At 42.4% G+C, this 22,953-nt stretch overlaps 1 protein-coding gene across 1 annotated transcript in view; it reads left to right on the forward strand.

Moving 5' to 3' along the window:
* The first annotated feature begins 22,033 nt into the window (after positions 1-22,033).
* The window catches only part of PTPRR (protein tyrosine phosphatase receptor type R), a 229,956-nt gene continuing 229,036 nt past the window's right edge, over positions 22,034-22,953 (forward strand). Inside the window, 1 exon segment of the mRNA XM_030548740.1 lies at positions 22,034-22,177. Within this exon segment, the coding sequence (XP_030404600.1) occupies positions 22,042-22,177 (136 nt within the window). The 5' untranslated portion in view covers positions 22,034-22,041.

The raw sequence follows: 22,953 nt of genomic DNA on the forward strand, positions 1-22,953 counted from the left end.
TTAGGAAACCTTAACTGCAGAAGGATGTTGTGGTTATAGTGCATCACAAATTGAATATGAGCCAACAATGTGATGCAGCTGTGAAAAAGGCAACTATTATTTTGGAGTGCATTAGCAGGAGTGTTATTTGTAAGACACCAGAGGTAATTATTTTGCTCCATTTGAGGCCTCAGCTGGGATATTCTGTCCAGTTATGGGTGCCACCTTTTAGGAAAGATGTGAATAGATGGAAAGAGTCCAGAGGAGAGCAACAAAAATGACAAAAGGTTTAGAAAACCTGACCTATGAAGAAAGATTTTTTTTTAAAACTGGGTATGTTTAGTTTTAAGAAAAAAAGATCAGGGGGGGACCTGATAATCTTCAAATATTGTTGACTGTTACAAAGAGGATGATAATCAATTGACCTACCTACTGTACACATGAAGAACAAGAAGTAATGGGCTTAATCTGCAGCAAGGGAGATTGATAGATATTAGGAAAAACTTCTTAACTGTATTGATAGTTAAGTACTGGAATAGGTTACCAAGGGAGGTGTGGAATCTCCATCATTAGAGATATTTAAAAGGAAGTTAGACAAACATTTGTCAAGGATGATCTAGGTATTCTTGGTCCTGCCTCCACATGGGGGGGCTAACCTCTCAAGGTCCCTTCTAGCCCCACGTTTCTACCATTCTTTGAGCATGTTGTCAGTGGGCATGCTTAAGACTTTCTAATGCCCGGCAAGGTTCTATTGTGCCAATTGACTATTCCCTAGGGAAATTCCATTTCAATTGTGGATCACAACAGAGCTTCGTGGTTACAGCAAAACAGGATGGTTCTAATCAAGTTTGTGGTTTTGTTGTGAACATTTCATATAGTTCTAATTTTTCATAGTAATAGTTGAAACAGATTAATTTAGTTAATTTTTGCTTCAAATGTAAATCACCTTTAGATCAAAGAATGTGGTTTAATGAAAGTGTACATTGTACATTTTCTCTTTGAGTTGATTCAGTTATCCTCTTTGCCTTTTTTAAAATGCGTTCATCAGTTAAAATATTATAAAGCTGAAAGTTGTTGCTCTCCAGTCCATATTTACAAAGCATAAAAAAATAAACTGAAGGGACCAAAAGTAACCACATAGGTCAGGCCAAGCATTTAAAAAAGTTTTTTGCTACATTAAATTGTGGTATTGCGAGTGTGTATGTGTCTCAAACAGTTATACATTAGTAGCCCTTTAGTTTTATATGAGAATCATAATCAATCCTTTATTTTCATCAGTATAGGGAAAAGGCGTTAAAGTGACCTTTTTTTAACCATTTAGTTAGAAAAATCTTCTAGTCTGTGTTTGTACAGTGCCAATGTGGTCTTCTTCCTGGGTGATCCGTAGGCACTACTGTAATAAACATGATTAGTTAATTAATACTGGCAAGAATCATCACAGTCTCTGGGCTCAGTCCTGTTTCCAATTAAGTCAATGACAAAATTCCTCAATGGTCCTGATTAAATTCACTATAGTTAATAGAATATGTGGCTTCTTTAAAGATCTGGGGCCAGATTGTGAAGCCCTTCCTCTCATTGGTGAACAGTTACTCATACTAGTAATTCCATTATATTTAGGTTCTTATACCACCTGTGAGGGGTGGACTAGGGCCACAGGCTCCCTGTTGGAGGCCTCAAGGTCCTACCACACGCTGTCCCAGAAAGAAACAGAAGAGAAGTCCTCCAAGCTGCCCAGAGTGGCTGTGGGGGAAGCAGCTAGTTGGAGAGAGGCTGCAAGGAGCAGCCAATCAAGGCTCAGCAGCCTCATATAAAAGGAGCTGCAGAGCTAGAGACAGTTGCTGCCTAGAGCTGGAGGAGCGAGAACTGTGTTCCTAGCTGGATGAAGGAGCAGAAAGACCATGAACAGATCAGTTGCTAGCAGGGACCATGGGAGCAAGAGGGAGCTTCTGACTGGCAGCTGGAATTGAGCCCAAGACGGTTGCTGGAAGGGATTGGGGGAACAAGAGGGAGTTCCTGCCTGGCTCCTGGGACTGAAGATAGAAGAACATCTGGGACCAGAAAGGTGTGAAGAGTCTCCAGGGAGGAAACACTGGAGGGTTGAGGGGCTATTTGAAGGTTAGCCAAGAAGGGCTGCAGGCCTGATTAAGGACTGAGCCCAGGAAGGGCAGTGTCTCCAGGGAGGAAGCTCTGGGGGTATGGCCCCATACCAGACCAGGACTATTTAAAGTCTGATCTTGGAGAAGGCTACAGAGACACCACTGGAGGGGTACTGGAATAAACCTTGGTGGACTGTATACCCCAGAAGGGGTCTGTATGTTTCACACATAGACTGTGTGGGTGACATGGCTCAAGGGCTGAGTTGCTGAAAATCACCTATAAAACCACCAACAGTGGTCACTACAAACTAAAAAAGTGCAGGCACACACACACATGGCCAGGTGGCGCTTGTAAGAGGTGGGTGCCACCCCATTACACCAACCTTGTCACCATGAGATCTGAGTATCTTCCAAAATCATATTAAGCGACCTGTCTAGCAGCTGTTAGATGTAATTCATTCTCTCTCTCATTCTTTCCTCAGGGGAAAACTGTCTGAACATTTTTTTAATCGGTATTATGTATAGTGTACTGAATGTTTATATTAGGTTTAAAGAGATAATGTGGGTGAGGTAACATATTTTATTGGAACAACTTCTGTTGGTGAGAGAAACAAGCTTTCAAGCCATACAGAGCTCTTCTTCTGGTCTCAGAAAGGTACTCCGAGCATCACAGCTAAATGCAAAATTGTTCAGTATAGGTTGTAAGCACACATTCTAAGGCAGAGGTCTTCCAGGGGTTCATCAACTCATCTAGATCAGTGTTTCTCAGCTTAGGATTCACAGTCCCCAGGATGGTTGTGGGATAGGTTTAGTGGGGTTGCAAGTGCAGGGCCAATATTAGGGGGTAGCAAGCAGGAGAATTACCCAGGGAATCCTGTGGCCTGGGGGCCTGCAAAGATAAATTACAACCTTCAGCTGTGGGAGATAGGGTTCAGGCTTCAGAGGTACGGTAGTCTGGAAAGAGTTGAGAACCACTGTTCTAAGGGACCATTTAAGATGGAATGGCCCATTAATAGTTCTGCAGTCATAGGACAAAAAGTGGGGGAGGTTAGTGGGTTACAGCCAGGGCTGGCTCTAGCCATTTTGCCGCCCCAAGCATGGCAGCATGCCGTGGGGGGGCACTCTGCTGCTCGCCAGTCCCATGGCTCCGGTGGACCTCCCGCAGGCATGCCTGCGGAAGCTCCATTGGAGCCGCGGGACCAGCGGACCCTCCGCAGGCATGCCTATGGGAGGTCCACCAGAGCCACCTGCCACCCTCCCAGCAACTGGCAGAGCGCCCCCCGCGGCATGCCGTCCCAAGCATGTGCTTGGCGCACTGGGGCCTGGAGCCGGCCCTGGTTACAGCTTGTTGTAATAAACCATAAATATAGTGTCTTTGTTCAGTTCATGATTTTTAGTGTCTAGCAGTTACTAATTTAAAGTCCCAGGCTCATCTATTGAAAATGTTGTGCAGGTTTCCTTTGAGGAAGAGGACTGATAAGTCAGCTACGGAGTGATCATTTGGTGATGCTTCAAGTACCTTTCCCATACCTAAAGAAGAGCTCTGTGTGGCTTCAAAGTTTGTCTCTCTGACCAATGGAAGTTGGTCTAATAAAAGATATTGCCTCACTCACCTTGTCTCTCTTATATCCTGGGACCAACACGGCTACAGTTCCACTGCATAGATTTAGGTTTGACAGATTTCAATTTTTTAAAATAATTTTGACCGATAATATCAATGTTTATTTTAATCACTTTTTTATTTTAGCTATTCAAATTTTCACAGTTGTGGGATATTATGGAAGGGGTCAGAGAATGGGAGGGGGCAGAACAGACAATAATTATTTAGCAAGAGTAGATGCTGAGTTTCAAAAAAAATAGTTTTATAACTGATCAAACACAAATTGTCAACATCACATGGCAAAATATATAAAGTAAATACTGTTAAATCAAACTCCAATACACTCTCAACCAGCATTTTTCTTACCTTGCCTATCTGCAAATTTCAATGATGAATAATGGAAATATTTTTCTTCAGTTTGTGTGTGTACATTGAAATCTACAGTTACTGATAAAACTCTAACCCTTTTAAGCCTATTTATATTAGAGAAGACAAAGTTGAAGAAATGTATCTTGAACATGCAGTAAAAGGTCAGAAGGTCTCTGGTGGCTCTTAGTCAATGTGGAATTTCATTCCAGTTTTGGACTGGCCATGGGAAAGCTCTGGCTGCTGCAAAGATGAACTTCAATAGAACTACTCGTGTAAGTAACTGTTCATCAGTATAAGCGGATAATTCAAAATTTAACCTTTTGAAAATATTTTTCCTCTGCATTTAGATATTATGGACTAAATTTTCAAAAGTGACTAGTGATTTCAGTCCCCCAGCATTTGGGTGCCAAAACTGAGATGCCTGATGAGCACATTCACCCTGAAAATCAACTCCCTTTAAGGTGGCTCATTTTGGGCAATCAAGATCACCAGTTACTCTTTTTAAAATTTAGGCCTACTGCTAGGAATATGAAGAAAGAATTTGGTGCCATATTTATTAATACAACCCTATGCAAGTAAATAGTTCAGTAATCATCATCATCACTCCCATAACCGCACTGGTTGTTGGGGCACCATCACTGATGAGCAACTAACCAATTGTCTCCACCCCTGACAATTGTGTGTCAGTACTTGAGTCTCTGCGAAGTCCATTTCTGTCCACTCTTTTATGTTGTCAGTCCATCCTTTCTTCTGCCTATCTCTTCTTCTCTTCCCTTGTATTGTCCCTTGGAGGATGATCTTGGATAGGCCAGATGATCTTGTTACATGGCCATACCACTTCAGCTTGTGTTTCTTCACTGTCATCAGGAGGTCTTCATATGACCCAGTGCATTGGGTGATGATGTTGCAGACCTCTTCATTAGTGATGTGGTCGAAGTAGGAGATGCCCAGGATTTTACGGAAGTATCTCATCTCTACTACCTGTATTTTCCATTCAAGTTCTGCTGTAAGGGTCCATGTCTCGCATGCATACAGAAAAATGGAGATGACCAATGTGTGTAGCAGTTTTAGTCTGGATTTCAGGGAGATGTTCTTATTCCTCCAAATTGGCTTTTTGCAGTTTGCGCAGTTCTTGCCTGAATTTCTGCCTTGGATCCTTCATTAGTGATGATTGCTCCCAAATACTTGAACTGTTTCCCTGTCTCCAGCCCTTGTCTACTGACAGTGATATATGAGTTGATCCCATCATGTTTGTTTGTCATTAGCTTGGTTTTCTCTGCACTGTTCAGTAATACATTTTTAAATTACTCATAAAAGGGGATTGTATGCTTGTTCCATAATGTGCAAGTCTTGTAACACTTGTAAGTGTTAAAGAGTTTCTCAGATTAAATGGCCTGATTCTGCTCACAAACACTCAGTGAAAGTCTCAGAAATATGGAAAGTTGTATGCATAGTTGGTGAAATCACCTCCTGTATACCTCACCTAGTAATCAGTCTCTATTATGGAGCATCAGGGAATGGTAGTATGTGTGGTGATGTGGGGGACGTACTCCAGCATCTGGGTGAAGTTGCATAATTTCTGCTGAACACATAGTATCTGAGCACTCACAAACATTAGTGAATTTATCCTTGTACTACCCCTGAGAGACAGGGAAGTGTTATCATCTAAAGTTGGGCAAATTTTTTGAACAAAACTTTTTTTCAATAAAAGCTGCAGTTTCAACAACACTGAAACGTTACACAAATTTGTGTTGATTTTGTGGAGTTCTTTCTGTCAAAAAGACAAAACAAAACACCCAACGCCCTTTAAAAAAATCAAATGTTTAATTTTGGGTGAGATATCATTCTGACCTTTTCAAAACAAACAATGCTGATTTTTTTTTATTCAAAATGACTTTTCATTTTAATTTTTTTTAATGTTAAAATGCTCAATAAATGTCTTGTTTCTGGTCAAAGTAAGTTTTGTGTTTGACCCAAAATGATTATGTAACTTTTTTAATTTGCCAAAAATATTTTTATGCAGCCCCAAACAATATTTAGCCAAAAAAATCATTATTTGCCCAGATCTATTATCCCCCATTTAATGATGGGGAAACTGAGGACATGTGGAGAAAGTCATGTGTCCTGGGCTCTGTAGCAGAACCAGAAGTTGAACCCAGCTCTCCTGAGCACCACTCCAAGGCTTTTGGCCACAAGACTATCCTTCCTCCTTGATTGGGTAGCATGCAGGTGATCACTTAATCTGTGAATACTCACTTTGTCAGATGCAAGTGTTCACCACATCAGCAAGTATTCACCATGTCATCTTATGCTCCAATATGTCTGTTAGTCTATAAGGTGCCACAGGACTCTTTGTTGCTTTTTACAGATCCAGACTAACACAGCTACCCCTCTGATACTTGACACTTAATCTGTGTAACCTTGGCTTCTTTGATGCCCTTTGCAACTTGTCTCTATCCCATCCCCAGCTTCTGTATTGTTCTGTGTGTGGAGACCCCTTCCACTACGTACAGTGGGTGTGAAGGCACACCTGGCCACTCTGTGCATGGCCCTGCTCACTTCTATGCTATGGCCACTGCCCTCCTTGGCAGGGCGAATTTTGGGTACCAGCCCTCTCTGCATTAAACTGTTGATTCACCTGATCTGGATCTGGATGTCACTCACTCTTTGTGATGGCAGGGAGCATTTCCTCTCCCCTTCCCTCTGCCTCCAAAAAGGGGTATCCTTTGAGTAGGTACAGAAGTAGATTTAGTATCAAAACACCTTTTTCTATGTTATACTCTTAAAACTGATCTGCGGCAATTTTTCCCCTTGACGTATAAATATTTTTTTTGATTATGAGCCAATTTATTGGCACTTGATAGAATGAACAGTTATTTCAGACATGTCAACAGGGTGTTGTCTAGATATGGAAATATGTGTTTGTCCACATGTACACAGAGCTAAACATGAAATGAAAAGCAACAGTACATGGACTTGTAACGCTCTTAGAGTAGTTGGGTTTCAGAAATCAATGAATGGCTTTCATTGCCCATATATGCATTTTTTGTCATCTGCGACAGGTGTAAAACTTTGTGTTAATAGTTAATCCAAGTATAATGTAATGACAAACTTATGAATTTCACTGAGATTACATTTTATCCATGAAAGATCATGCTTTTTCATAACTATTACAGATCATAGCTTTCCAGTCTGTATTAAGGATCTTTACTACTATGCAAAGCAGGGATGGCATACATCTGAGGTGAAACTCTGCATCCATTCAAGGCAAAACTCCCATTTGATTTCAATAGAACAGGATCTCACCTCAGGCTATGATCTGAGTCCAGCTCACTTGATGTACATATATGGCCTCCATGTGGCCTTCAGTTTCTGCAGAATATAAGATTTAATCTTTCAAGAATAAGGAGTAAGACTCTATCCCTAACACTTTTGAAGGAAACCATCCAAATATGAATGGAATGTAATGGTTGCAATAATTGTCTTCCTGAGTCTGCAGCCAGCCTGAAATAGTTACCCAAAAATGTGTGAACTCCCACATCCCACTCTAATTTCACTGAGGCCTATTGATAACACTTGACTCTGAGCACTATTTAACTGCTAATTGTTTTAGTGGCTGGAATGGAGTGAGAGATTAGGAACTGGGAGTTGCAGCAAGGAAGGAAATACAGAAGAACAGAGGAGTCACACAAAGACAAGGAAGAGAGAGAACAAGAGAGAGGAAGATGGGAATGGGAGAAAAACAAGGGACAGGAATAGCAGTGTCCAAAAAAGGACTATATTTACCCTCTGAGTTTGTTATTATATTGTAGGATAAGTATAAAATTAAAGAAATATGTATATTATAAAGAAGGCCCCAATCAGCAAGTAAGAGGACTGTCAGAATAATTAGTATTACCTGTAATATGGGAAGGATATATGGTTTCAAAAGTAACTAATAAAATAAAGAGTTGCAGTAACAAGACACAAAACAAACCTGACACAAAGAAACAAGCCCATATCTTCCCACTGTTCTGCTAGTAAGCAAAGAGTGGAGGGGAGAAGATAAGGAAGAAAAGGCTTTTGGAAGAAAGAAGGCTGTAAATCCTACATGGATTAATATTGGAAATAAAGGTGAATTGTTTCCAATTGTTTTTTAGCTGAGTCAGTAATTGGCAATGACATTGTTTGTTTGTTAAAGGATATAAATAGTAAACTCTTAAAGGATTCATTGCTAATACCTTCCTGACCATGTTGGAGCTGACTGATATTGGTCTAAGAACTCCTAGATTTAGCCTGTTTGTAAATATCTTGATCAAATAGTTGCAACTGTTATGTTGTTATTTGGATGTAATAAATTGCTATTATTTAGGCTTTTTAGGCATATTTAGAGCATTTGTATAAATACCATTTGGCCTTTGGATATAATAAAGAAATTTAATATTAAATTAATGTTTGGTGGTTTCCAATGTCAATATTAATAATTAATAATTCAAATATATATAAAGACCAAATTCTACCCTGGATCTTTGTACAATCCTCCCATTGACATCACTGCTGTGGACTGAGGGGAATATGGAATCCTAAAGTTGTAAATTAGCCCATGGACCATAATTAAAATGGAATTTGGCTCTCTCCACGGGGTGAGTTACTCCTTATGTAGAAGTATAAAATACTGACACTTCTTGGATGAGCTATTCTGTTTATTCCAATGAAGTAGAATTGTTCCATAAAGTTGTAATCACATTTGTATGAGTCTGATGTGCTTACAGGCTTTGGATGCTCACTGTAAAATAGCAAAAAGAGGGAGATGGACCCAGGGTGTATACAAGATACTAATACATGTGCTGTTGTTTGTTTCCATATAGAATGTGCCTGAAGAGGATGTTGAGAGTAATACCTTATTCTCTATCTGGAAAGACATTATCTGTGGCGTCTTTCTTCTAACTTTGTTCTTTATTTTCAAATAATTTTAGGTGGGAGTTTATTGGATGGGATGTCTGTGTGGATATCCTTGAGACCAGCTTGCATAATGCCATGGAAACTCGTGAGTCCCCAGCTCCAGCCTCCACACCAAAATCCAGTGGAATCTGCCCTTGAATGCATGCATAGAAAGATTTCCTGTAGGTAAGGCGAACAGGAGCTGCTAACAGGGAGTTTTGCAAGGGAGTTTGGAAGGGGAGTACGAAGGGGAGGGGTACCTTGTCAGTCTCATCTGTGACCCATTGGTCCCCTGAACCCATAACCTGAGCCACATCGAAAACCTTTCTGTTTACAGCAGAGAGGAGTGGATAGGGAGCTGTAGACAGGAATTTGAGAGCATTTGACAGAGGGAGGCTTACAATGGTGAGGAGGACCCGCAAAACCTGTGCCAGCACTGCTTCTGTCTCCTCCACCTGCGCCTGTAGCCAGACAGAGCACCAAAGCATGGATGCTTTTACCCAGATTCTGGTGTGGGCTTGCAAAGACTGTAATTTGCAATTTCCACTTACTGATATCCAGGCTGGGGGTGGCATCCAATGTGAAAGGTGCCTACTGGTGGAATCTCTCAGGCAGCAGGTGGGAGAGCTACAGGAGGAGGTGGCCAGGCTGAGGAACATCTATGTCCATGAGCAATTCCTGGACAGTATCCATGTGGAGACAGCTGATGGTGCTGTCCCAGTTGACAGGACTACTGACACTCCAGTGAAGGAGGAGATGCCTCAGGGTGTATCTGACACACCAGTGGAGGAGGAGGCTCAGGGTGGACCCAGCCAGCTGGTTACTTCTAGCAGCAGGCAGTGCTCCACCGCTGCTGCGAACCCTCCTGTTGTGGTAAAAGATAACCGTTATGCTCTTCTTGATACAGGAGAGAAGAAATCACCCCCAACAGTTAAGGGGGTGAAGCCTCGTACCCCTAAGGCTGGGAGGTCTGCTGCCACCACTGATAAGAAACGTAGGGTAGTGGTGGTTGGAGACTCTCTGCTGAGGGGGACGGAGTCACCCATCTGTTGCCCTGACCGTTCATCCCGGGAGGTATGCTGCCTGCCAGGAGCCCGTATCCGAGATGTTACAGAGGCTTTGTCGAGGATTATCCGGCCTTCTGACTACTAGCCCATGCTACTCATCCATGTGGGCACAAATGATACTGCGAGGTGTGACGCTGAGCAGATCAAGAGTGACTACAGGGCTCTGGGAGTACGGGTTAAGGAGTTTGGAGCGCAGGTGGTATTCTCTTCGATTCTTCCTGTTGAAGGTAGGGGTCCGGGCAGAAACAGATGCATCGTGGAGGTGAATGCCTGGCTGCGAAGATGGTGTCGCCAGGAGGGCTTTGGCTTCCTCGACCACGGGATGCCGTTTGAGGAAGGACTGCTAGGAACAGATGGCGTTCACCTTTCGAAGCGGGGAAAGGCCTTATTTGCACACAGACTGGCTAACCTAGTAAGGAGGGCTTTAAACTAGGTTCGACGGGGACAGGTGAGCAAAGCCCACAGGTAAGTGGGGAACAAGACCTGGGAGATGGGTTGGAAACAGGAGGGAGCACGGGCTATAATGGCAGAGAGGAAGGAGGGTCAGGGCAAAGCTGGGAGGCAAGATCAAACCAGTATCTTAGATGCCTTTATACAAACGCAAGAAGTATGGGTAATAAGCAGGAAGAACTGGAAGTGCTAATAAATAAATACAACTATGACATTATTGGCATTACTGAAACTTGGTGGGATAATACACACGACTGGAATGTTGGTGTGGATGGCTATAGTTTGCTCAGGAAGGATAGACAGGGGAAAAAGGGAGGAGGTGTTGCCTTATATATTAAAAATGTACACACTTGGACTGAGGTGGAGATGGACATAGGAGACGGAAGGGTGGAGAGTCTCTGGGTTAGGCTAAAAGGGGTAAAAAACACAGGTGATGTCGTGCTGGGAGTCTACTACAGGCCACCTAATCAGGCGGAAGAGGTGGATGAGGCTTTTTTCAAACAACTAACAAAATCATCCAAAGCCCAAGATTTGGTGGTGATGGGGGACTTCAACTATCCAGATATATGTTGGGAAAATAACACCGCGGGGCACAGACTATCCAATAAGTTCCTGGACTGCATTGCAGACAACTTTTTATTTCAGAAAGTTGAAAAAGCTACTGGGGGGAAGCTGTTCTAGACTTGATTTTAACCAATAGGGAGGAACTTGTTGAGAATTTAAAAGTAGAAGGAAGCTTGGGTGAAAGTGATCATGAAATCATAGAATTTGCAATTCTAAGGAAAGGTAGAAGGGAGTACAGCAGAATAGAGACAATGGATTTCAGGAAGGTGGATTTTGGTAAGCTCAGAGAGCTGATAGGCAAGGTCCCATGGGAATTAAGACTGAGGGGAAAAACAACTGAGGAAAGTTGGCAGTTTTTCAAAGGGACGCTATTAAGGGCCCAAAAGCAAGCTATTCCGATGGTTAGGAAAGATAGAAAATGTGGCAAAAGACCACCTTGGCTTACCCTTGAGATCTTGCGTGACCTACAAAATAAAAAGGCGTCATATAAAAAATGGAAACTAGGTCAGATCACGAAGGATGAATATAGGCAAATAACACAGGAATGCAGAGGCAAGATTAGAAAAGCAAAGGCACAAAATGAACTCAAACTAGCTATGGGAATAAAGGGAAACAAGAAGACTTTTTATCAATACATTAGAAGCAAGAGGAAGACTAAGGACAGGGTAGGCTCACTGCTCAGTGAGGAGGGGGTAACAGTAACGGGAGACTTGGAAATGGCAGAGATGCTTAATGACTTCTTTGTTTCGGTCTTCACTGAGAAGTCTGAAGGAATGTCTAGTATAGTGAATGCTTACGGGAAGAGGGTAGGTTTAGAAGAGAAAATAAGGAAAGAGCAAGTAAAAAATCACTTAGAAAAGTTAGATGCCTGCAAGTCACCAGGGCCTGATGAAATGCATCCTAGAATACTCAAGGAGTTAATAGAGGAGGTATCTGAGCCTCTAGCTATTATCTTTGGGAAATCATGGGAGACGGGGGAGATTCCAGAAGACTGGAAGGGGGCAAATATAGTGCCCATCTATAAAAAGGGAAATAAAAACAACCCAGGAAACTACAGACCAGTTAGTTTAACTTCTGTGCCAGGGAAGATAATGGAGCAGGTAATCAAAGAAATCATCTGCAAACACTTGGAAGGTGGTAAGGTGATAGGGAATAGCCAGCATGGATTTGTAAAGAACAAATTGTGTCAAACTAATCTGATAGCGTTCTTTGATAGGATAACGAGCCTTGTGGATAAGGGAGAAGCGGTGGATGTGATATACCTAGACTTTAGTAAGGCATTTGATACAGTTTCGCATGATATTCTTATAGATAAGCTAGGAAAGTACAATTTAGATGGGGCTACTATAAGGTGGGTGCATAACTGGCTGGAGAACCGTACTCAGAGAGTAGTTGTTAATGGCTCCCAATCCTGCTGGAAAGGTATAACAAGTGGGGTTCCGCAGGGGTCTGTTTTGGGACCGGTTCTGTTCAATATCTTCATCAACGATTTAGATGTTGGCATAGAAAGTACGCTTATTAAGTTTGCGGACGATACCAAACTGGGAGGGATTGCAACTGCTTTGGAGGACAGGGTCAAAATTCAAAATGATCTGGACAAATTGGAGAAATGGTCTGAGGTAAACAGGATGAAGTTCAATAAAGATAAATGCAAAGTGCTCCACTTAGGAAGGAACAATCAGTTTCATACATACAGAATGGGAAGAGACTGTCTAGGAAGGAGTATGGCAGAAAGAGATCTAGGGGTCATAGTGGACCACAAGCTTAATATGAGTGAACAGTGTGATACTGTTGCAAAAAAAGCAAACATGATTCTGGGATGCATTAAGAGGTGTGTTGTAAACAAGACACGAGAAGTCATTCTTCTGCTTTACTCTGCGCTGGTTAGGCCTCAACTGGAGTATTGTGTCCAGTTCTGGGCACCGCATTTCAAGAAAGATGTGGAGAAATTGGAGAGGGTCCAGAGAAGAGCAACAAGAATGATTAAAGGTCTTGAGAACATGACCTATGAAGGAAGGCTGAAGGAATTGGGTTTGTTTAGTTTGGAAAAGAGAAGACTGAGAGGGGACATGATAGCAGTTTTCAGGTATGTAAAAGGGTGTCATCAGGAGGAGGGAGAAAACTTGTTCACCTTAGCCTCCAATGATAGAACAAGAAGCAATGGGCTTAAACTGCAGCAAGGGAGATTTAGGTTGGACATTAGGCAAAAGTTCCTAACTGTCAGGGTAGTTAAACACTGGAATAGATTGCCTAGGGAAGTTGTGGAATCTCCATCGCTGGAGATATTTAAGAGTAGGTTAGATAAATGTCTATCAGGGATGGTCTAGACAGTATTTGGTCCTGCCATGAGGGCAGGGGACTGGACTCAATGACCTCTCGAGGTCCCTTCCAGTCCTAGAGTCTATGAGTCTATGAGTCTATGTCACATAGGATGTTATGCCTGATCTAAACTTCCTCTCTTTTTGTAAATTGATGTGAGGATTTAGATGATTATTAATTTGATCATTGTCTTTAACATAATTTCACCTTCATGCACCCTTCCCAATTATAAAAGATGGGGATCAATATGAAAATTGAAAGGTGGATAAGGAACTGGTTAAAGGGAAGACTACAACGGGTCGTACTGAAAGGTGATCTGTCAGGCTGGAAGGAGGTTACTAGTGGAATTCCTCAGGGATCAGTTTGGGGGCCAATCTTATTTATTTTTATTACTGACCTTGGCACAAAAAGCAGGAACGTGCTAATAAAGTTTGTGGATGACACAAAGCTGGGAGATATTGCTAACACAGAGAAGGACTGGGATATCCTACAGGAAGATCTGGATGACCTTGTAAACTGGAGTAACAGTAATAGGATGAAATTTAATAGTGAAAAGTGCAAGGTCATGCATTTAGTGATTAATACCAAGAATTTTAGTTATAAATTGGGGACACATCAGTTGGAGGTAACAGAGGAGGAGAAGGACCCCGTAGTATTGGTAGATCACAGGATGACTATGAGCCGACAATGTGATATGGCAGTTAAAAAAGCTAATGCAGTTTTAGGATGCATCAGGCGAGGTATTTCCAGCAAAGATAAGGAGTGTTTGTACCGTTATACAAGGCGCTGGTGAGACCTCATCTGGAATACTGTGTGCAGTTCTAGTCTCCCATGTTTAAGAAGGATGAATTCAAACTGGAAGAGGTTCAGAGAAGGGCTACTAGGATGATCCGAGGAATGGAAAACCTGTCTTATGAAAGGAGACTCAAAGAGCTTGGCTTGTTTTGCCTAACCAAAAGAAGGTTGAGGGGGGATATGATTGCTCTTTATAAATATATCAGAGGGATTAATATTAGGGAGGAAGAGGAATTATTTAAGCTTAGTACCAATGTGGACACAAGAACAAATGGATATAAACTGGACACTCGGAAGTTTAGACTTGAAATTAGACGAAGGTTTCTAACCATTAGAGGAGTGAAGTTCTGGAACACCCTTCCAAGGGGAGTAATGGGGGCAAAAGACATATCAGGCTTAAAGACTAAGCTTGATAAATTTATAGAGGGGATGGTATGATGGGATAGCCTAATTTTGGCAATTAATTTGGCAATTGATCTTTGATTATCAGCAGGTAAGTATGCCCAGTGGTCTATGATGGGATGTTAGATGGGATGGGATCTGAGTTACTACAGAGAATTCTTTCCTGGGTGCTGGCTGGTGAGTCTTGCTCACATGCTCAGGGTTTAACTGATCGCTATATTTGGGGTCGAGAAGGAATTTTCCTCCAGGGCAGATTGGCAGAGGCCCTGGAGGTTTTTTGCCTTCCTCTGCAGCATGGGGCATGGGTCACTTGCTGGAGGATTCTCTGCAGCTTGAGGTCTTCAAACCACAATTTGAGGACTTCAATAACTCAGATATAGGTTAGGGGTTTGTTATAGAAGTGGATGGGTGAGATTGTGTGGCCTGCATTGTGCAGGAGGTCAGACTAGATGATCATAATGGTCCCTTTTGACCTTAAAGTCTATGAGTCTATGAGTCTATAATCTACTGTCAGAACTGCAATCTAGAGCCTTTTCCCCTTTGGTATAAAGTTTATAGTTAGTGAATGTTAAAGTTGTAACTTTAGCCAGTGAAGAAGTCTATTCTGGGAGCAAGGGAGAATACAGGCCCAACAATTGTTTATCTAGGGCAATTATTTGAAGATAAATGTGAAGGTCTCTACATTCTATAATGTTTCATATGATTAATCCAATACTAGTCAAATGAAGAAAGAATAATAAAAGAAAGAATAATATTGTTGCTCCCTGAGCCTCTGAGTAGTGTCAGGATGAATTTTTGATACACAGGTTTGTTTCCTCCTCATATGCTAGAAGCTTCTGCTGCCTGATTTTGGCAATCTAGGAGTTCCTGTCCTTGTTTGCCTTTCATGCAAACCAGTATACTGCAATTTTTGAATGGGAACTTAATGTCTCTGGAACTGTGATTGTCTGTCTCAAATGTATGTTAACTAAATTATTCAAAAGACAAATAGAACATCTCTTTAGAGTGATTTCTTTCAGTCAAATTAAGCAAGTTCTCATTATACAGTAAAAAAATTAATGAATGTTAAACCAGTCTCAGAGAGATGGTCTTTTTAAAATGTCATTTGCTCTTATGTGTTGGATAAAAAAGGGAAAACGTCTGCTTTAGAATATATTATATCCACTATTAGTAAGATCCTGGCCATATTTATTCATATTTATATTTATTTATAATATTGTGCTAGACATTCTGGAATATATTTTTAAGTGGTTTGTGGGAGGCTGACACACAAATTAGACATCAGCCTGAGTCACAAAGTTTGTATCTGTAATCTGATCTGAATCAAAACTTCTCTAAATGCTAGCTCTGGATTAGTGGAGGCATTGCTTGGATTCGGTTTGGCTCATTGTGGACAGAAGCCCACACCATGAATTTTGGATCCAAAAGTAAAATTCCCCCTACTATGGGAGATTAGGATCCAGAGTTATGAATGTATTGTGCCTATTTATTTTGAATCTTAACTTTAGATGCTTTATTTAGAGAAATGCTGCATGGTAGCCATAAGTTAAAATGTAATCTTTAACAGCACATTTAATATTTTTTTCTTATGAAAATCCTATAAAATGACCTACCACATTAAATTATCCTGATATAATATAAATGGATGAACAAATATGAATAATTTGAAATATTTGTTCTTAGCTCTACTATTCACTTAAGGTCTTTTAAGAACATTTAGAATCTTCTTATATTTTTCCTAGCTATATTATAACTGCAACAAGCTAATCTGACTTTATAAATCTTACTGCCTCCAGTGGAACATTGCAGAGGAGGAGTTTTTTACTGGCTGCTAGTGTGAACAGCTTAAAGTAGAGAAGAGATTGATCTCAAAGAAAATGCAACAAAGAATAGACTTAAACTAAAATTAGTGGTTCTCAATTTTTTTTTGCACAGACCACTTGAAAATTGCTGAGGGTCTCGGCAGACCACTTAATTATCTTTCCAACTGTTGTTTGTACTGTAAAGCACTTTGGATAAAACCACTATATAAAACAAAACTTCATAATAATTAACTTCTTCTGTTCTACAAATAAAAGCACACAACTCATATTTTAATATCAGTAGTCTTACCTCTCTAATGTGATGGATGTGCCCTCTCTACACTGCCGCAGCAGCCCCTGAGCTGGTGCTGGGAAGGATGGGGGTCTCTTCCCTCTCTCCTCTGCTGCGGCAGCCCCCAAGCTGGGGCTGTGAAGGATGGGGGGGTCTCTCCCTCTCTCCCCCGCTGTAGCAGCCCTCAAGCTGAGGCTGGGAAGGAGGGACGTCTCTCCCCGGCAGCTGCAGTCCTAGACCTAGGGAAAGTTGCAACTTTCTCTGGCCACTGCAGCCCTGCATGTCCCAAATTCTTCTCAACCCACTGTCCACTCCCACCTACCCCTTATTCCCCCCAAGGCCACCACCTCATCTTACATGTGCATCTTCTCCAGGGTCCAGGCACCTAATTAGTAGAGCTATACCTGTGTGGTTCCACTAATTAGGTGAGTAGCCCTTCATTCTCTCATGTGCGGACGCCCAGGTGCGCACCTTAGAGGGAAATGGTAGATGGACTGAAGAAAATCTAAGCCACTACCTGTGAATCTGACCCATGCCCATCTTGGCTGGTGTGGTGAAAGATAAAAATACTTGGCCTTCTATTAACACGGATTTGTCAGTGCTTCCTTTCAACAGGGCTGTTTATTAGCCACCTTAAAATGCACAGTTCTGATCTAGTATTCAAGAACTACTCTCAATACTTCCAATTGTGCCTCAGGTTCCAAGGCTCCATTTTTCCTCCCTTCTCTTCTACACTTATGACAAGCTCCTGGGAAGATTGTAAGATGCCATAGATTTAAGTTAAGCAAATGATATTCAGTTATATGCCTTCACATCAAATGCTAAGCTATCCCAGTGCATAAATGAAACCAGCTCCTGAAAGAAGAGCAATTGAATAAAGTTAAACCCATTTATTTTGTTCTCTATCCCCTCATCCTTTGTAGTTACCTGGCTTTTTCCCTGCACCATTCTGAGCTCAGTCGTCATCTTGGCAACACCTCTGAGGGATGGACAGTTCTTTGTCTTATGCCTGTGACAGAGTGCTCTGAGTCAGGTACCATGTAATCCGTTTCATTCTCCTTTCCTATCTTTGTCAGATTGGAGTGATTTACTCCCAAACAGTGTATAGCCAAGTTCATTAGAAAAAATAAAGAAAATCACATCAAATGTTATAGCATAAAATCACATCTTGTGTACATTTGGGTAACAGCCTAGTAATATCAACACATACGTATAGACATGGGTGGGAAAGTCAGAGAATAAAAGAATGTTACATTCTGTCTCTCTCCCATTCTATTGGAGTCTTTGCATGTCTCTTAACATTGCAGTATTTCAGAGGCTCTTGGGCACAGCAGAGGTCACTGAGTAAGTGTTGTTTCTACCAACTCCTTTATTAAGGGGTTCTGTTAAATATACATTGGAGAATCTTAGAAGTAACTTAGAAATGTTGTGACTCTTTACTGCCTTACTCAGTTGTATGAGGTATTTTCAGTTATTATTCAGCCCTCAGCTATGGAGTCATACTACTGCAATAGCTGTTCTGTTCTGAGAGAGGCAATATATTTGCCTAGGTGCAATCTGTGGGACACAAATTAATTCCTATCCCTTTCCCTAGAATGGTTGCTTTTCTATGCCATATTTATTTAAAAATTAACCAAAACCAATCCCAACCCAGAGATATAGTTATTTCTTCAATTCTCATTTGACTGTCCTAGCAACTCAAATGATCCTTTGCCTCCATGTGTACATTCACCTACTTACTTTCCTCTATATAAGCTCTCTCTCATTATTCCCATACACTGTTTCTATAACCTACTGAATCTAGTCCAAGAAACCATGTAAATATTCCTTGTCCTAGCCAGAAGTGTGATGCTCTCATCTCTGGTTAATATTCTTTTCCATTCATCATCTTGGCCTGGACTGTCTTTCTAGGTCAAGGATCCTTGTTGTCAATAGAAGCCTTGTATATATACAAAATGATTCCTAGCTAAGAAAGACAATCTTGCTGGGATGGCAAGTTATAAAAGTAAGATATTTTCCACATTAGGAGCATACTACCTTTATTCTAATCAATATCAAATATACTTCTCAGCAGAATGTAACCAATCAGACACACCAGACTACCTTGAGGTGATGCTAGTGGGTAGGAGAAATCATTGTGAAGAATTAACCAATACCATAATCTCTACCTCTGTAGAGAGCATTTGTCAAAATAGTACTGTGACACGCTGTACCTCGGGGGAACACCCAGCACCCCCATGTTCATCCTTGTAAAATGATTGTGTGGTATCCAATGCAAAGTTTGTCATGTTGGGTGTCTTCGGAAGGCTCCTGATGCACTGATCATTGTTGTTATAGTAATCATTGTTATAGTAATGTTATAGGTTGTAATTTCATGTATATAGTTATGAGGCTGAGAATGTGTCCTGACGGCTTAAAGCAAGCCCAGGCAAAAACTCTCCAAGTGCAGAGGGGCAGTTCACACCTCATCAGTGCATGTATGGGACAAACCCAGCCTAGCCTCACAGGAACAAAAGACACTGGCCTAGGCTACAACAAAAGATCTGTTGGACTCTTGAGTGAGTCACTTCCCTTCCTTTGGTCAGTTTGAAACTGTAATGAGGTAATGCTCACCTGACTCTGAAAGGCGGCGGGGGTGGGGGGCAAAGACAAAAGGGAAGAAAGAACATGATAAAAGGGAGCAACGTTTGCCAGGCTCTTCCTTTCTCTTCCATCTCCATCTAAAGATATCCCCACCAAGTGACTGAAGTGCTGATCAAAGGGGAGAGCCTGGCTGAAGGGCAACTGGCCAGTCTGTGGTAAGAAGCATCAAAGTTTGTAAAGGCATTGAAAGTGTTAAGATTAGCTTAGAATGCATTTTGCTTTTATTTAATTTGACCAAATCCACCTTGTTATGCTTTGACTTATTCTCACTTAAAATCTACCTTTGCAGTTAATAAAATTGTTTGTTTATTCTACCTGAAGGAGTGCATTTGGCTTGAAGTGTGTCAGAGACTCCTCTTGAGATAACAAGCCTGGTACATATCAATTTCTTTGTTAAATAGATGAACTCATATAAGCTTGCAGCGTCAGTGGGCATAACCGGACACTGCAAGATGGAGGTTCCTAGGGTTGTGTCTGGGACTGAAGATATTGGCTAGTGTCATTCAGTTGCAAATAGCTGGGAGCAGCTTACATGCCAGAGGCTGTGCGTGAACAGCCCAGGAGTGGGGGTTCTCACAGGGTAAGGCTGACTCCCAGAGTCAAGGATTGGAGTGACCTAGCAAATCACTGGTCCAGATAGCACCAGAGGGGAACATTACAAGTACTCAGTGAAAGAGTTGTCCTGGAATCCTCAATGAACCTGGATTCCCAAAAAGTAGAAGCAGAATAACATGCATACTGTCATCTTCAGTTGGGCAAGAGGCTATATACTGTAAGAGACTCTCACACACTTTTCCAGAGCTGATTAGAGTCTGTAGTTTTGTTTCCAAATATAGCATCTGACACTAACGAACTCAAGCTGATGCTTGATATAGTAGCTCATCTTCTGGCCAGCATAGACCAACAAGAGTCCATCCCTCGAGTCATTCAGCTTCCTACTGAACCTCAGATCAACTTTGATATCCTGGTATTAGGATGGGCCCATTTCATAAGTGGTTTGACAATTATTGTGGAGATTTTCTTTCTTTTCCTGACCCATACAATCTGCAACAGATGCAATCCTTATGAACAATGAAACGGGGCAATGCTATGGCCAATACTACAGGGAGATACAGAGAAACGCTTCTTGACCGTTGCCCAGTGGCTGTGAAACTGCCTTCCATTCAAGCTAATAATGACCACAATCCTAGTTGTCCATAGAATTTTTTAGAAATACAAAATATATAAAAATGGGGAACAAAATAAGTAAACAAAATGCATCTCTGGCCTTCTTTATTAGTTAAAGGGAAGCAAAAAAGGAGGTGCAAAATCATTTAGTCTTTCTTTGCCAAACACCTTTAACATTTCAGACTTTTTCTACCATCTAAGATGATATAAAGAAAATGAGGGAACTGCCTGATACATGTGTGAACAGCCGTGTTGGGGTTGCCAAGGAAGCTAAATTAGGATTGGTACATCCACAAAAACAATGGCATCCACAGGAATTCTTCAGTTCTTCTCACTGTTATGTGAGGAAAATCTTTACAAAAAATGTTGATGCTCAGTGTAAAGCAACCAAGGAAAAGTAACACTGGAATCCCCTTTCACCCATCCCACTTTTCTCAGAGTTGTCCACTGTGGAAAACCCTGCAATGTATGGCTTTAATTACAGAATGGATCACATAAACATACTTTCCCCTATATCAAACGATGGTCAGTGGACAGACTATTTGCACGGGTGAAGCATCTGCCATTTCTTGTGGGGTTTAGCCTGCTTTAGGAGTCTCAGTTTCTAAATGCCTTTTTTTAAAATCATTTAAACTGAACCTTTAAAAGGGACCTTGCTGTGGGGCTCTTTTATCTTGGGTGTCCTATTATCCTATGAAAATTAAACTTTTTTTCATGTAATAAAATTCTATGGCTTCTTCTGGGAAGGTTTGACATCAAGATTGGCAGGTTGGGATGGCCACGAGAAGAGATTTATCTTAACAGGCTCTGTTGACAATGTGAACATGTTTGAACTAGTACACAGAGCTGACTGGATCCCAGACAAACGTTATTTTATTTCCTGTCAGTCATGACCTCTGTCACACACTTTCAACTGTTTTTTTTTTTTGCGGGGTTTTACATAATTTGGAAGGGGGCATTCAATGTAACTATTCATAAAAATACACATAGTTCGAAGATCCTGCGGACATGCTAAGTCATGTGAAGCAGCAAATATGTCTATCTGAGGTGAGCGCTTTCCTAGTACTGGGTAGATTTGAACATCTCTGCAGATTTAGAAGCAAACGCTACAGCTCAGCTGCGGGCCGCGGGGATCCTCAATGCTGTTAGATTTTGAACTGAAGAAAAAAATCCCCCCACTTTCTCCTCTCGCTCTTTCCTGAAACTGTGCTAAATGGGCGGGATTTTAAGGGCTCTCCCCTTCTTCCTTCAGCTCTTCACTTTTGTACCCTCCCCTTATGGACAATTGCTTCTCTCACTCCCATTCAGGGAGAGGAAACCTCCCCGGAGCCCATCCATTCCCCCCTTCACTGCCTGCCTGTACTCCCCTTCATTCCCCCTCCCCCCTTTTTTTGCTCCCCATCCTCCTCCAGCCCCCCGGGTTTTGCTCCTCTGCTCCCCGCCCCGGTGTTGCTCCTCCCCTTGCGTTCGCGCCCCTCGCGCTGTTTCTAAGCCCCCGCCACTGTCGCGCCTCGGGAGCAGACTCCAGGGGCAGGTGAGGGCAGCGGCGTGCGCATGCTCCGCTCGGCTCCCAGGCATGCTCAAAACCCGATGGGGCGGAGACTCTGACACGGCCGCCGGCTCTCGGCTGCTCCAGTTCCTGGCCAGCACCATGCGGCGGACAGCCGCCTGCCTCCCCGTCGTGTGCCTGCTGCTCCATCTCCAGGCGGCAGGTAAGCGGCCAGGCTGGGCGGTGTTACCCGGGCAGGCACGGCAAACGCTGCCGAGCTACCCAGGGGACGGGGCTCTGAGCGAGGGGAGACCTGCGTGTTCCAAACGAGCACCCGCTAAGGGAGCTTATAAAGCCCCTGTTGTTGCCGGACAGTGTCAAAGGTCAAGGCTAAATGCGCCCACCCCCTGTATTGGCTCGACCGTGTAAGATCCTTGCTGCGGGTAACAGCGATGCTTGCGTTAGCCTAAACAGGGGGTTTCTCCTCTGCGTCCCCTCCTCTCCCGCATGCATTAACATGGATGCAGCTTTGCACACGCTAAAGCACGTGTGTGTGTGTGTGGGAGCAATGGTTAATCTAACGCCTGCAATCATTAGCTACGGCTTCTTCCCTTTTGGGGGCTCGGGGGGGGGGGTGGCTTCAAGTGGTAGCTCCACCGATGCATTTGAGCGGGATGCAAAGGACCGAACTAATGGCTCTGATCAGGTAGCTTGAGAGATTCCGCTGCCTCTTTGGCCGTTTTTCTAGTCCATGAAGTGCCCTCCGCCAATCGAGCAGCTCAGGTTTGGGGGGGGGGGGGGGTTTCAGCACCGTGTGTGCCTTTCAGCACCATGGACAGCAACCACCGGAATAAACACAACTGCGAAGCTGGAGCGTTGTTGAGAGGCCAAATGTCACTTAGGTGGATTCGGTTGCAGTAGTAGTAGGTATCCTCAACGGTGTTGCTAATAATTAAAAATAAAAGCATAGTTAAATGGCACCGCGTGCAAGCCCTCAGC

The sequence above is a fragment of the Gopherus evgoodei genome, chromosome 1, assembly GCF_007399415.2.
Source record: "Gopherus evgoodei ecotype Sinaloan lineage chromosome 1, rGopEvg1_v1.p, whole genome shotgun sequence".
NCBI classification, from domain to species: Eukaryota; Metazoa; Chordata; order Testudines; family Testudinidae; genus Gopherus; species Gopherus evgoodei.